The sequence below is a fragment of the Stegodyphus dumicola genome, chromosome 11 (genome assembly GCF_044657685.1).
Source record: "Stegodyphus dumicola isolate Sdum_Otavi_A_Nest chromosome 11, ASM4465768v1".
Lineage (NCBI taxonomy): Eukaryota > Metazoa > Arthropoda > Arachnida > Araneae > Eresidae > Stegodyphus > Stegodyphus dumicola.
In genome coordinates, this window is record NC_140778.1 from 108,505,878 (window position 1) to 108,522,783 (window position 16,906).

Consider the following 16,906-nt stretch of genomic DNA (forward strand, 5'->3'; position numbering starts at 1 on the left):
CTATCTCCACGCCTGGTTGGCGATAACAAAAACAATTTTTGCCAGTTTGGCAATACAACTTTTAGAATATACAATCTGTAATACGTCGGGATGACGTTACTATCTACCACACGCCTGGATGGCGAGAACTTAGACTTTGCCAATTCTGCAGTATAATCAATTCACTCTACGTCAGTTTGACGTTATTACTTATTTTCACGCGCCTGCTTGGCAACAAATTCAAAAACTCAGCTAGCAGTTTTTTTTTTTTTTTTTTTTTTTTTATAAATGCCGGATGACTTACACATATCAATTATCAACATAAAATTTCAATACAAATAAAAGTAAAGCATAAATAATAATTTTAAAATACTTCTTTACCACAAATATCAATTATAAATTTTAGCTGAATATTTTTAGTGTTAGTTATTTTAAACAAAATCTTACATGATAAACTATAATTCTGAAATAAAGTATTAAAATTCAATAAAAGCTTTTTTAAGAAAACCAAAAGTTAATCTTATCTTCAGAGATCAGCAGTATCCTGTTTTGAAAGATTTTTGCTCGGACGCAAGTTATAAAAGCACAGAAGATAACCTTTGAATGATCTGCTTCAGATCTGGCTTTAAAACGGCAGACTTCTTACATCCATTTCTCCTTGAAATAAACAAACTCGGCAATTGGTATTAGCAAACTTGTTCTAAAAAATTCAGCAAATTTCTGGGATTAGGAGACCAGCACCATCGAAATTGATAATTGCACTCCTAATTTCCAGTATCTCGGTGGAACCTCCATTTTATTAGGACTGTAATGTATTTTGCAGTAATTTACAAAACAGACAATCTTCTTAGTAGAACATAAATTTTATTTGTAGTTCTTGGCGATAGACAAATTTTATACAATTCTTAAGTGGCAAAATTTTAATACTACTCCTAGCTGTTAAAATTTTCAGAATACTAATCTTTTTTTAAAACAATATCTCTCGTTGCTGAGTAACGGTTTGATACTAATATGGCGTTGCCACTTCAACAATAATTATATTTATTTATTAAATAACAAGATATTACAATGGACATTGAAACATGCTTTCGCTTTGTAGATCCTTTGGCAGCTCCAGAATCGGAAATTCTATTTGACATAATCGAAAGTTCAAGCTTACTTTTATAAAATTGCTCTAACAATCTGAAAAAAGTAATAAGCTGGATCCAATTCGAAGATTAAGGAACAATGCAATCTGCAACATTAACTGAAATAGATAATTTTAGCTTAGCTTATACTGTCCATTATACATTAAACACGCATGCATAAACGTATTTTGTGCATGCGTAAACACATATGCGCATGCGTATAGGTATTGTGCGCATGCGTAGAAAGTTTGTAGCTTTGAGGTTCGGATTATGGATGTTCAGATTAAAGACTTTTGACTGTAATTTGTAAAATTAGATATTTAATAAACAAATTCTCCGATTTGAAAGCGAGCAGTGGCAACACTCTTCGAAATAAAGCAGATTTTTATCTCTAGTGTGTGAGACTGTTGCCATTCAGAAAACAGAAGGGCGATAATTAGTGTTTTTCGAGTTTTTAATTGCCACAAACAAACAGACAGACATGCACAGATTTTAATAGTATAGATACTAATTCTTATGCAGTATTCATTTATTTTTCTGCACACATTTGTTGTATCATTTGTTATACAACAGTTCAGTCTTGTTATTAATAAATATTAGAAGCACTAGACATATCTGATGTAATTATTAAATGAAAACTTTAAAATAAAGGAGGAACAGTTTAGCATATAATGTATTTAAATTAACAGCACTAGAGAAATTAGAATCTTTTTTAACTGCATTTGTGTGTGTGTTGACTGTTAGCTCGTACAGCTCCAATGAAATCTCTCATATAGTAGTATTATTCGAATACCCGTATGTATACCTCAAATTGCTTGCACTATAGAACTATAAGCCTTCACACAGTTTTACAACATGTAGGATTCTTAATGCAAATTATTTAAACCCTATCTTTTCTCAATATTGCATTATTTATTTAAATAATAATTTCATTTACTACATACCTTTAGCACGACTGGTGTGTAAGCGACCTCGAACCCACACTTTTTTGTCTCCAAGATCATGTTCGAGAGAACTGACTGGTACCAGTTTTCTGCATACTTTTGTTGCTGACTGAATCATTGGCATCTTTCCATAGAAATCTTTTGAATAATCATCTCCTTCAATTTCTTGTTTTGATTCCTAAAATTACCATTAAAGTCATCATTTAAAAAGCAAATGAATATTAAATGCATTAAAAAGCTTTCAAATGTAATTTAAACGATTATAATTCAATTCTGAACAGAATATGGCTCTGCCATTTTTGATATCAAGTTAAAGTTTCAGTTAAGTGTTCACAAATTTCCAGGACAGCTATGCTACACAAAGATAAATCAGAATCACATAACAATGCAGGGTCAGAAAATCATCCTTATGTGTTACTGTACAAAATAGACAAGAAATTAAATATCAGCACATTTAGTTATAACTGATTTTGTTTTATAAGTTTTATTACTCATTATATATTTGGCAGTATTATTGAGATCACAGAATATGTTTAAAGCTGTAACAGTTATACTCGACATCACAGGACCACATACATTTTGGGAAATTCCTGGTATGTTCTGGACTTCTGAAGCACTACACAGATGCATGCTACACAGTCTTCATCCACTTCAACAAAGCTATTTTAACAAAGCTTCTTGCTGGTACATCAGTTCTCTGATGTAGTCAACTTTTTCTTTAGGTATTAAGTATTTAGATTTAGTTTATGAATAAAAAAAAGCACTTTTATTCAAATTTTGGTATTTACCAACATGTTTTATATTTGTTTAATTTACATTAAAAATATAATCCATATTTAAACAAACACATATGTACTTTTCAAATTTGGAGAAGGAGAGGTTGAATGATCGTTTAGCAATGGTGAAAAGGGCACATGAGGGAAAAACTGTTGAGAATCGCTGGTCTAGACTGAGCCAACTTGAATTAAATATAGAATTTTATACTTTACGGATCTTTAGTTCTTACTGTAGAGTCATTATGTTATTTTTTTATGCGGGAGACATGAAAAATAAGCAATGTCCTCTTCAAGACTAGAGGCTGTATCTCTCGAATACAAGCCGACTGTACTAACCGTTACACCACAAAGGCATTCTGGAAGGAAGGAGAAAATACCTTATATACTCCCCCTTTTAAAGACGACTGGGTATTAGGGAACCCAGTCGTCAGATCTTGGTGGAGAAGAATCATCATCCACCAACTTTTTTTTTTTAATTCAGGCGTCATGCTGGAGACGTGAAAAATGAGCAATGCGCTCGCTGGGACTGTAACTTGAATCTCTCGAATACGCACCGAGTATGCTAACCGTTACATCACGAAGGAATGTTGGAAGGAGGAAGAAAATACTATCCTGTTATGCATTATTTCAGCCTGTACTGTCAATTCTACTTTCCGCTTCCTCAGCCGAATGTAAATAAGTTTAGTCAAGTAAACATGTTTAGGATGCAAATCAGTTAAGAGTATTTAGGGCAAAGTTTTTGGCGACTGAAAGGGAATGCGAGAAATGGCTACGTCGACTTCTGCTGTCAGGGTTTAGCCATTTGCGGCCATTGCATTAAGTGCGTCAGTAAGTTAATTGTCTGAGAAAGCCTGTTAGGCTAATCTTCAATTCCTCTACTTAATTTATTACCTTGAAGTGTTAAGCTTATTAGTTGTGCTGATACTTTAGCAAACTCAATATTTTGTTGATTGAGTTGTTATAAAATGTCAATACAACAATTTAAGTATTGTTGTCTGGTTGTACTGATACTTTAGCAACTCATTTGTCAATACTGAGTAGCTAAAGTATCAAGACATCTATACAACAATATTTAAATGTAAGCAGTAAGCATAAATATGCAGAATGAAGTAAGATTTGCAAACAATTTTATGGTGCTAACTCAATTTTGATAGTAAACACTGATGTAAACAGATCATGTTTGCGCTAAAAGAACATCATCTACATCACACCTTTATCATCTTCATCACGCCTTTATCTACTTCAATATGTAATGTCCTGAAACATATCATCTTCATCACGCCTTTATGTACTGCAATATGTAATGTTCTGAAACATGATGCCTGTGCCCATTACAATAAATAACATCATAAAACATGCACCCGTACATCTATGTATCACTATATATATCATGTAATGTAATGCATTTTACTTGATCTAATTTACCTCCCGGCGGTGGCAGAACTTGCAGTGTTGGCTGGAGTCACAATTTCATCATGACTCGAAGACACAGGAAGGTTGTTATTTTTCTAGTCAGTGTGTAGAGCTAATTTCTACTTACTTCAGGTAAATATTAGATGTTCCTTTCATTTCTACATAACATAACACCACAAGCAGTGGTTTATATGTTAAGCACAAGGTGTACTCTTGTAAATAGTTCTCTTGGTTTCAATCTTTATCCTTATTCTGTTGTTACTAAACATTACGTTGATTAGTGAGTTTGGTTTGGTGTTTGTAAGCATGGCAAAACCTCGAGGGCTATCTGCCTGAGGAGAGGAATGCCTTCGTGGAAGACTTTCTAAGAGAAGCTGGCTCGTATATATGTTACACATGGGAAAACCCATGAAAATCTCCATACAATCAGCCCATTTGCAGAACCCTCAGACTGAAGTACCAGTGTATAGTGATTAACTATTTTTAAGGTAATATGGCTGAGATTATGCTATTTTTAGGGTAATATGGTCGTCAATAGATATAATTCACTATAATTATTTTCTAATGGATAATGGAATTAATTTAATCTAATGCCAATTAGAAAACGGCTATTTACAAAAGGGAGACTTAAAAAGCACCATAACTATAATTAAGAGCACTGTAATTTTTCTTTCACAATCAGCTGTTTTATAACATTAGCTGCTTTATGTGTATTTTTCATATTATACAACTGATATCCATATTTCTTGAACAAATATACAGCAAATGCTGGACAAATTATTAAAATATTACAATTTGAAACATTAATACTAATTTTATATTACTATACATAATACAGTCAAAAGTCGTTAATCCGGACTTGTCGGGACTTCGGCAATTCCAGATTATCAATTTTTCCAGATTTTAGATCATCAGTTTAAATCTGGTAAGATGGCATGCAGAAATTAAAAAATTAAAAATATGAAACCGTAATTTATGAAATAAAGAACAATTATGATCTAAAGGGTATCAAAATTTACAAAAAAAAAAAAAAAAAAAAAAAAAAAAAAAGCTTAATATTTATTTGTTTACTTTATTAAACATTTCTCTCAATGTAAATTGTTTAAGTTGTTTCATTTTATGTGATAATACTTTCTCTTTAATTCTATAAACAGACATAATTTCTTGTTCAGTTACAAAGTTCTGCTGTTCAACTCCTATAATTGCTGTGTCGAGAATACCGACTAATTTGTCAATGGAAATTTTTTCGTTTTCAATAACCTCTGTGTAACTTTCTTCACTATCAAAAGCGAATCATAATGACGAGGAATTTGATTTAAATCATATCAAAAATGGAGTACATCAAGATAAAATACTACATTTAGTAAGGAATTATAAGCCAAATAAAATAAAAACATCTGCCCTGAAGATAAGGATAGAGCTGACAGATCCACTTCCAATTCATTGCGAAACGTTATAGCTAATCACTTAATCAGAGAATAGAAAGTTTGCTTTCAACTTAATAAATTAAGCAAATAAAGTAGTGATAAAATATACAAACAGACATCATATATTTGAGACATTAAAATTCAGATCTAAATACTATATTTATTATAATTAAAATTATAAACACATGGTTTAGTAATAAAAAACCATAAGTCCCTTTTGATTATGTGCACTTTTATCAGTGTGGGCTTATATCTCTGTGGGCTTTTATCAATGTGTGCTTTTATCAATACGCGTTTTCATTGCTGTGGGTATTTGTCACGTAGGCAATTATCATAGTGGGCTTTTTTTTGTGGGCTTTTGTCGCATGTGCTTTCGTCCAGTGGGCTTTGTCTGGGAACCATATGAAGCTATATATTAAATTGCTGATACTCTTCAGCTGAATTACTAATCACTACAAGCAAATAATATCCTTTATGTTTCAACATTTTCAAAAGATTTGCAACATTTAGGGGACATATTTTTCTAATTTAAATGTCAAATAGTTTTATATTTCATTTTATGATGCAGACATTACCTGGCAGTCCTGCTTTATGAAATTTCTTCTCATTGTCCATATATATAATATATATAATATATATAAGATAAAAATATTAAAGCAAACTTCTAATTTTAATTAGGTTAATTGGCTATAATCTCTTTTATTTAATTTGGGGGACTTCCTCTCTCTATCTTAACCACTTAACAGTTTCATTTAATTTCCAAAATCATTCAAAAAATGTCAATTTTTTTATTGTGGTTAATTACGTATTTTGTATTTTTAAAACAGTAATAATAAATAAAATTGTTGCAAATATGAAAAGTAATTAATTAGAGCATTTTAAATGTTCACTGATATTTCTCAAATTATTGCTTTTTTTCAAGCACTAAAGATGCGCAAAAAATCGCACTTTTACAGGTATAAATAAAAAATGGAAAATAATTAAAAACATTTTCAAACTTATCAGTGCATATTTCCTTTATTGTAATGCTTCATTTTTCTTTAATTATTATTACAAATCAGATTTGGTATGACAGAGTTTGAAACAAGGTGTCAAGCACAGTCTAAAATCACAGCCCAAGCAATAATACCGTGTTTCTTTTCTAATTCTCTTTCCATTGTCATTTTTATTCAACGAACAAACATAGCACTTTCTTGTGGGTCTCAGCTTCTTTTTACTTGGTGGAATTATTTCTAAAAAGTATCTTTCAATCAATCTCCTTAGATCGGGTTGAAGGGCAGAATTTTTTTTTTTTTTTTTTTTTTTTTTTTTTTTTTTCAGATACTGCTCCATATTTTTCTATCAGGCACTCAACAATGCCCAATCTAAATTCCAAATGTATTTTCCCCCATTTTTTTTATACAATACAAAACTATTCCATGAACAAATGTCTAAAGGATTATTTTTTTTTCTCTTTTCTTCATCAAGGGGTAATTTGTAAGAAGTTGGTCCAATCTATCTACACTTTGCATAGTATTGTTATACTCCATAACAAATTTAGGTTTTCTTTCTTATCTTATTTTTGTGCATCGGTACATGAACCATTTCAGGATTATGTATTGTTGAGATAAGGGACACAACCTCTTTGTTATTTTATTTGGCTTATAATTCCTTACTAAATGTAGTATTTCATCTTGATGTACTCCGTTTTTGATATGTTTTAAATCAAATTCCTCATCATTATAATTCGCTTTCGATAGTGAAGAAAGTGACACAGAGGTTAGTGAAAATGAAAAAATTTCCATTGACAAATTAGTCGGTATTCTCGACACAGCGCCTGGGGACAACTAAAGATTTTGCACCCCTTTCCGTGTTCCAAAAATGGAAAACATTTCATTCTCAAATTTGTGGTATCAATTTGGTGCCCTCTGGATGGTGCACCCGGGAATACATGTCCCCCCCTTGCCACATCCTAGCTATGCCACTGATGACAAGTGAACGTACAGTGTACAGTCAAAACTGGCAAGTGGTTAAAAATAGCTTTTATAAGTCTAAACCGCGTCATTCAAATTAATCATGTGATCCTACGTAACGCTTAATGCAGATAACTCTTGGCCAATCACCAAATTATACACGAAAACTTTCTTAACTCGAATTGAAACTTTTTTACCCTTCTTCCTCTGAATTGCTGCGACACTTTTGCTTACGCTTTCCTCCTGGCCAGACGCTTTGCGGTTTCCTTCTTTGTTCACTGAATACGTGCTAACAAAAATGTAGGGTGCATGAGATGACTGCCTGTATGTGAAATAAATATTGTGAATCTAGAATTGCTTTCCTCAGTAATAAAGTTATCTTGAATTAGGCCATGTTGGTTTTGCCAAGTTTCTTCGCTAGGCATCTATTATGCCACCAACAAGTTCCAAATCATTCATATCATGTCATATGTATATGTTTTGGAGATGGTAGCATAGTAAAAACTCGGTGAAGGTTTTCAGTGCAGATACAAAGATATATTTACAGAACAGATGTGGCCGAACACAGGACATAATTTTATTTCTTGATAAAGCAAGCCTTGGGAGGCATAATTAACTTTACACATGATCAAGGATGCAATATGCACCTACTCTTCCTAACATTCTTTGAAATTTACATCTTAGATGATAGATGAAGCAGAAGGCAGATGTGTGTTGGCAAGAGCGAAGGCAAAGCCCAAAAAGTAAGTGTGCATTCAGAAGCAGCAAGAGATACAAAGAAGACATTCTTTGTTGAAATTTTTATCTGTGATTGGACAAGAGCTGCCCATACTTCAGGATTATATAAAAAGGCATAAAATGGATTAATTTTAAAATGATGCAGTTCAGTAAAAGTTATTATAAATTTTTGAATAGAAAGGGCAGATATACAAATTAAAATGTCCAGCTTTAGTTCAGATTCTTAACAGTCCAGTTTGAAAATTTCATAACAACATGAATTATTTTAATTGAACAAAATAATAATTAAAATACTCTCTGATTATCTGTACCTCTAAAAAAGTTGCTAATTCACTGCTGGATGATTTTTCATCGAGCTAATATGCAAAAGGAAACAGCCATTTTCAAAATGGCAACACTAAAAATTGCACAAAACAGCAATTAATCAATAGAATTAAAGAAGCAATAAGCATAAAAAAACATTGTAGAGTATGAATTTTTGCATTCTCTACTGGTAGACAAAATGCATATTTTGAAATAAATGCAATGCTTGTTTTCATCAGCTGGTAAATTCAACAGTCCTGTAATGATTTGTTACAAAAACAAAATTAAAAAAAAATTATACTCAATCCAAAAACAAACACTAATCAGAATAACTATTCAATTTGGAAGGTGTGTGTGTAGGTACACGCCTACACCTACATATGTACATGCCGCATTTGTGTACATAACAGAGTTGCCACATAAATACATTTTGGTAATGTTATGGATTACCACATAACTGTTTTGTCAACACAATTTATTCCCTCGTTTTCATGTAAAAAATATATATAAACAGAAAGAAAAATTAATTTAAAAAAACTAGCACATTAAATTATTTTTTAATATATAAATGACTGATTTTTTTTCGCCCTTTACACAGTCAAGTCTCTTTTTGTACAGCTTTTTTTTATACACCTTTAAACTTTAATACAATACATATTTAAACTTCGAGAGATTCTTCATTTTATATGTATAAACCTATCCTTGGGCCATTTATTTTTGAGCTTAGTAAGAATATTGCTGGAGAAGGCAGGAAGAGAATTGACAAGGCATGTTCCATGTTGACTTTTATCTCAGACACTGACTTCCAATAATGCTTACAACTGTCAGAGGTTAATGCCATAAGCATGAAGTGTGTGAAAGATGATACTTTGACTGCAACTCGCAGTGATAGCAATGTGTGTTCCTCAGATCAGTATAGTGGGTAGTGATGCTGGCAGCTATACTGATGAACCTGGGTTCAAATCCCAAAGAAGCAAGCTTGTAATTAAGTTTTATTGTAAATAATTATATGATATCTGTAAATAAGTGTTAATGCCTTTAAATAAACTTCTTGCCTGCCAATTCATGCAAGCCATCTCATTTTGTGATAGAATGAATATGTTTAGTTGAAGAAACCAATAAATAGCAACCAAAACCAGAATCACCCGCATGGTAAATGCTATTATAAATATGAATTGAAGACTTCAAAATTAGTCCGCACTTAGTCAAATGGTTTGGTTTGTTTTTGGTTTATGTGGTTATGGCAAAGCCTCAAGGGCTATCTGCCTAAGAAGAGGAATGCTTTCATGGAGGACTTTCTAAGAGAAATTGGCTCATGTACATGTTATACATGGGAAAAGCCTTTAAAACGTCCATGCAGCCAGCTCATTTGTGCTTAGCCAAATGGAAATTCAAGCTAAAGCATTACGACTTTACAATGACTTGAAGACTAATGTCAATACAGAAAATGAAAGTAAAGCAACTAATAAAGATTTTACAGCAAGCTGTGGGTGAATTTTCATTTTAAGCAATGACCTGATATTGACAGTGTTTGTATTGATGGTGAATCTGCCGAGGCAGATAAAGAACTATTTCAAGATATTTGAAAGAACTAGTAAAATTATACAAAAAGTTGGATAAAAAGATGAACAAATATTCAACATGATGAAACAGGTTTATCTGTTTCATCATGTTGAATATTTGTTCATGATTTTGCCATCACACACATTTATAGCAAATGATGAAAAGCTGTGTTTTAGATATAACATTCACTTCACACTGTTATTAGGTGGAAATGCAAAATGGAATTTTTAAATAAAGCCAATATTTGCCTACTGAGCTGAAAAATCTTAGAGTTCTTAAAAAGTTATCTAATCTTTCAGTGTTGTGGCATTCAAAAAAGAAAGCATATGGGTTGCAAAAGGTTTATTGAAGATTGGTTCACCAACTAATTCTATCCTATAATAGAATATCATAGCAGAGAAAATGGATTAAGTTTTAAGATTTTATTGATCTTAGATAATGCCTCGGATCATCCAATTAGTTGGAAATTTAAATAAAAATTTAGAATTAACCTACCTTCCACAATATACAACAGCATTAATCCAACCAATGGATCAAGGTGAGGTTGCAACATTTAATGCCAAATATCTGTGCTGCTCTTTTTTCAAGCCAAAAGATACAACATCAAAAATGTTATCAAAAACATCAATGAACCATAGCGTGAATTAACAGCATTAATGGTAGCAATATGAGGGCAGTAAGAAAACGCATCATAACACATTATGTTAAAGATTGAAATTAATTTTGCTGAAGTCACTAACAGCATAAAAATTAGACAGCAGGTTTTTGGTTTTCATAAACTAGATTTTGCTAATGCAATTGACAGACCAAATCTAACATTAATGCACTAGGTAACGAAGTATTTATTAACACAGATGAACAACAAGTTATGAAGAACTGAGGACAACTTAGACAAGAATAGATGTACTGAAGTGTCTGCATGAGAATTAACAGAATAACAAAAAGAAAAATATCAGAATGGATGAAATTTTATCACAGTATATTATGGAAGCTGATTACAATATTGAATGCAGCTGTATAATTTGCCTGAAAGTAAACAAGACAATTTATTGGTACCCAAAAAGAAGAGACCAAAGAATAATAATTTGCAGACAATGCTTATAATTTTTAGAGAATAAAAAATGAATTATAAAAAAATTTATTTTTAACACTAGAAGCGCCGTTCGGGTCATTTTTACCTTTTTTTCCAATTTTACGCGTTTTTTTTTTAACATACAGCTGAGCTTCGAAGCTGATATTTTTTTACTTTTTCTAAAATGTTTCCAAGTATACTATGCCAATTTTTCATATTTCTACGTTAATTATTTAAACAAATAATCGCAGATATACCTAAAACAGCCAACTGGGGTCATTTTGACCCTCATAAGAAAAACGACACTAGAAGCACTAGGCCATTCAAAACTTTGTGCAGATGATTTGTGGAACAAGAATTGAGGACTACCTGTGTTCAAAGAAACAATGTCACGCAATCAGTTCCGTGAAATAATGCGGTATCTCAGATTCGATGTCCGAAGCACCAGAGCTGATCGTCTCGCCACTAACAAATTTGCTCTCGCTTCTGTAACCTGGTACAAGCTAATGGAAAACTGTTATTTATGATATAATCCTGGACCAGGAATAACCGTTGATGAACAATTGTTGCCTTGTAAATCAAGATGTAGATTTATTCAGTATATGGCGAATAAACTGGACAAGTTTGGCATCAAATTCTGGCTAGAACTGATGTAAAATCCAAATATGTTTTGAATGGTTATCCTTATCAGGGCAAGGATGAAGAACGACCAACTAATTTACAACTTGGAGAAAGTGTAGTTCTCAAATTACTGCAACCACATCTAAATTCCTGACTCAATGTCACAACTGACAATTTTTTTACTTCTGTGAAACTTGCAGATGAACTTTCTGCGAAATAAACCACAATTGTGGGGACGATGCTTCTGAATAAGCGAGAATTACCCCCATTGCTCGTGACACTTCTTCGGCACGATATTCATCTTTTGCACTGAAAAATGGAGACAAAACACTCACAATATATAGGTGCAAGAGCAAAACGAATGTCGTGATTCTGAGCACGACGCACAGTAATGTGTTTGTTGACGACAGCATAAAGAAAAACCGAACACTGTCACTTACTACAACAGTACAAAATGTGGCATTGATGTTGCAGATCAGATGCTGAGGAAATATAGTACAAGTAGTGGAAGTCGCAGGTGGCCTGTACATATTTTTTACGTCCTTGACATTGCTGAACTCAATGCTTGGATTATATTCAAAGAATCCTTGGGCACCTCTATTTCCCGTTGAGAATTTATTCTTGCACTCGTGGAAGAACTAGGAGTTGGTGCACTACGCAACAGATGCCCCCCAATTGCTCAAATACAGACACTTAAAGGAAAGAAATGTGCATTTTAAAGTTGCAAGGGACAAAACAAGACTGTTGTCAGCTGTGAAGGAAGCCAGAAACCAATTTGTGGTAAATGTGTTGCTGTCACTGTCAAGCGTTTTTTTTGTATCACCTGCGGTAATGTATAACAAACTTTGGAAAACATTGCATGTTTATTCCCAATTTATGTTTTTTGTAATTTTTTGCATATGTTCTATTTTCCTCTTTTTGCATTTGTATCTTTTGTTTGTTTTTCAAAGATTTTGTTTTTGTTTTTGTAATCTTACATTGAAAGATATGTGCTAATTGCATGAAAAAAAAAATTCTAAAGTATATAAAATAAATAAAAACCTCTAAAAACTTTTTTACGTGGTCATTTCAGCATCATTTCAATCATTTACTGTGTTTCTACTTACATTTCTTATAAGGGTCAAATTGACCACCAATGGTGGTTTTCGGTTAGTCTGAAATTCGGCTGTTCTAGTGTTAATAAAGGCATTTATTAATAACATTTTATTTTTTGAAAAAACAAAGAACTTTCTTTGAAGGAAAATATAATTTTTTGTATCCATTTAATTCCTTAATTTGTTGGGCTTCAAAAAGTCCAGGATGACAACAGAACCGATTATCTGGACAACATGACGTATTGTTATATTTCAGTTATTATTGTTAAGTTTTCAAAAAAACATAATAAAATTTATATTTTTTCCCATTCAGGATGGTTGACCATTAATTAGATTTTGCAATAATGTATCCAAAATAATACTTTTGAGAAATTCTGCAATAATGTATCAAAGATAAACTTACAATTTCCGCTTGTTTTGCTTTCTTTTTTAATGCTTTTTCTTCATCTTTAGCAAGCTTTTTTAGTGCTTTTTTAGACAAAGGAGTAGCTTCCTGACTGTAATTAAAAATAAATTTTAGTAAATATATACACGTTATGCAATAACACAAAACATAATTCATGCCTTAAAAAAGGAAATATATATATATATAACCCATAAAATTTGAAAGCTTTATTATTTTACTTTTTCTTCACGGGGAATTCAAAGCGGGATTTGAAAAGTGATAAAGACATCCAAAGTCATTTGATGCAAAATACCCTTAGACATTGTAACACCTTTGCGTTGCTGCATTACCAACATTATACCAGTAAGAAATGTAAAGAAACCTCACACATAAACTATTCGTGCTTAAAGATGCATGTGATGTTAATGGAACGTTTTGAAGTCGTTGAGTTTGTTAACATTTTGAGGTCGTGGCATTGGCCTTGAAAGCCTTGAAAGGACGGGGTATCTTTTCCCCCTTTAAGAAATCACCTCATACAGTCAAAAGTCGTTAATCCGGACTCGTCGGGACTTCGGCGATTCCGGATTATAGATCATCAGTTTAAATCTCGTAAGATGGCATGCAGAAATTCTAAAATTAAAAATATGAAACCGTAATTTATGAAATAAAGAACAATTATGATCTAAAGGGTATCAAAATTTACAAAAAAAAAAAAAAAAAAAAAAAAAAAAAGCTTAATATTTATTTGTTTACTTTATTAAACATTTCTTTCAATGTAAGTTGTTTAAGTTGCTCCATTTTATGTGATAATACTTTCTCTTTAATTCTATAAACAGACATAATTTCTTGTTCGGTTACAAAGTTCCGCCGTTCAAGTCCCGTTAATTGCTGTGCCGAAAATACCGACTAACTTGTCAATCGAAATTTTTTCGTTTTCACTAACCTCTCTGTCACCTTCTTCATGTCTTTATCCATTTTTTGCAGCAATTCCACTTTTTGTTTGTTGGACATCGAAACATACTTTCGTTTTGTAGATCCTTTGGAAGTTCCAGCATCGGAAATTCTATTTGACATAATCGAAAGTTCAAGTTTACTTTTATAAAATTGCTCTTACAGTCTGCAAAAAATAACAAGCCGGATCCAATTCGAATATTAAGGAACAACGCAATTATTAACATTAACTGAAATAGATAATTAGATAATTTTAGCTTACACCGTCCGTTATACATTAAACGCGCAGGTGAAAACGTATTCTGCACTTGCGCACACACATATGCGCAGTAGTCAAGGTCTTACGCGCACGCGTAAAACGCCTGTGCGCATGTGCCAACGCGGTGCATGCGCAGAAAGTTTTTAGCTTTGAGGTCCGGATTATAGATCATTCCAGATTATGGGTGTCCGAATTAACGACTTTTGACTGTATTTGCAACAGATTCTTGTGTGCAGTTTAATGGATTCTCAGAGAGGTGCATATATGTCACAAAAGAAAGGGAAGTGTAGAGATTAGTGACCAGGGTACTACTCTTATATACGCCCTCAGGTTGCCTAATGTGGCGATGTGTTCTGTGCTAGATAACAAAGCAGAATTAGGTAACGAATTTTGGCACGATTGTGTGTTCTGCGATGGTTTTTGGTGCAATGTTGTTCGTATGGCAACCCTTTTGACGTTGAAACTTTATTTTGGGTTTGGTGGGCGTTTTGAAATGGCTTATAGCTGTCAGCAAAGTTTAAGATTTGGATTGTGGTTTTCGTGTAACAAGTTAACTTCGGAGAAAGTTTCTATTGTTACTTTCAAAATTTTCAATTGCAGAAAGACGCGAGATACAGAAAAATCGTGGCACTTTTGTCACAGACGTTGTGCGACTGGCGAAATCTTATTCACAAATGTACGATGGACTTTGCATGCTCTGTGTCTTAGAAGATAGGGGGCAGGGAGGATAAAATGGTGGAAATTGACAAGTTTTGCTGATGCTTGAAATTTATATTTCTGCTGTTTGAAGAAACATTCAGAATTGGTAAGTGCATTTTATTGCTGTTCTTATTTTGTAGAATGTTATGTTCATTGATTTTTTGCTATGAATCTCTGTTGTAATTGTTGTTTTTTGAATTGTTTGGAATTTATTTTAGTTTTTATAATTTATTTTGTTGATTTGTGTGCAATGCCGATATTGTGCAATTAGCTGATTTTTTTTAAAATGCTAAATTTTTAAATTATAATTTTTTTAGAATGCTGCATACATGGCATTATTTGAAATTTATTGCTGTTAATTAATTTTAGCAAGGTGTGCGTAATTCCTAGATTTCTTCGCTGTATAGATTGTGCAATTCTCCGACTTTTTTTAAGTTAAAAGAGATCACTGTGTACATGAATTCTTGTCAAATATTTTTGGTTAGAAACTTTATGTTTTTGCTATCTAAATTTTTTGTTTTGGTTTTGGTTTATTGGCATAAATTGTGTGTTGAAAACATGGTTTTAGCATGTACGAAAATCACATTTTTGCAGACATTTTAGGCTTAAAGTTGGAAAAGTAGACAAAAAAATTTAGATAGTAATATGACATTATGGAGTTTCTGGGCAAAAATATTTGGTGAGAAATTTGTCGCCAACCGAGGGCATATATAAGAGTAGTTGCATGACCAGATTTCAAAATGCTTTTCGTCAGGGAAGGGAAGGGAAAATTTCATACTACAGTTGTACTGGATTGAGATTACTGGGCGTTACGCAGAAGGAAATGCGTAAACTTCCGTTGAAGAAAATGTCATTCTTTATTTTATAGGATGTTACTTTTACAAAATTTCATTTGAATTTTAAAATATACTGTAAGATTATGCGTCTTTACTAAGTGCTTACAATAATTATTTCTGGCATATCTTTATATTAATGTTATGTCACAAAAATATTTCATAGACAATTTGAATATCTCAGTTTTTTTTTTTTTTTTTTTTTACCGTTAAATGTCCTCATAATTTTAAATTTCTTTTGGCATATAGAGTCAAAAGTCGTTAATCCGGACTCGTCGGGACTTCGGCGATTCCGAATTATAGATCATCAGTTTAAATCTCGTAAGATGGCATTCAGAAATTCTAAAATTAAAAATATGAAACCGTAATTTATGAAATAAAGAACAATTATGATCTAAAGGGTATCAAAATTTACAAAAAAAAACTTAATATTTATTTGTTTAACATTTATTAAACATTTCTTTCAATGTAAGTTGTTTAAGTTGCTTCGTTTTATGTGATAATACTTTCTCTTTAATTCTATAAACAGATATAATTTCTTGTTCAGTTACTAAGTTCCGCTGTTCAAGTCCCGTTAATTGCTGTGCCGAGAATACCGACTAACTTGTCAATCGAATTTTTTTCGTTTTCACTAACCTCTCTGTCACATTCTTCATGTCTTTATCCATTTTTTGCAGCAATTCCACTTTTTGTTTGTTGGACATCGAAACATACTTTCGTTTTGTAAATCCTTTGGGAGCTCCAGAATCGGAAATTCTATTTGACATAAT

The 16,906-nt window shown here is 32.2% G+C and overlaps 1 protein-coding gene across 1 annotated transcript in view; it reads right to left on the reverse strand.

Moving 5' to 3' along the window:
• AspRS (aspartyl-tRNA synthetase) overlaps positions 1–16,906 on the reverse strand; it is a 72,511-nt gene that overhangs the window by 45,633 nt on the left and 9,972 nt on the right. Inside the window, exons 2-3 of the mRNA XM_085827075.1 lie at positions 13,413–13,506; positions 2,051–2,228 (exon numbers count right to left, since the gene is read on the reverse strand). Of these exons, the coding sequence (XP_085683201.1) occupies positions 2,051–2,228; positions 13,413–13,506 (272 nt within the window). The remainder of the gene's footprint in view (positions 1–2,050; positions 2,229–13,412; positions 13,507–16,906) is intronic.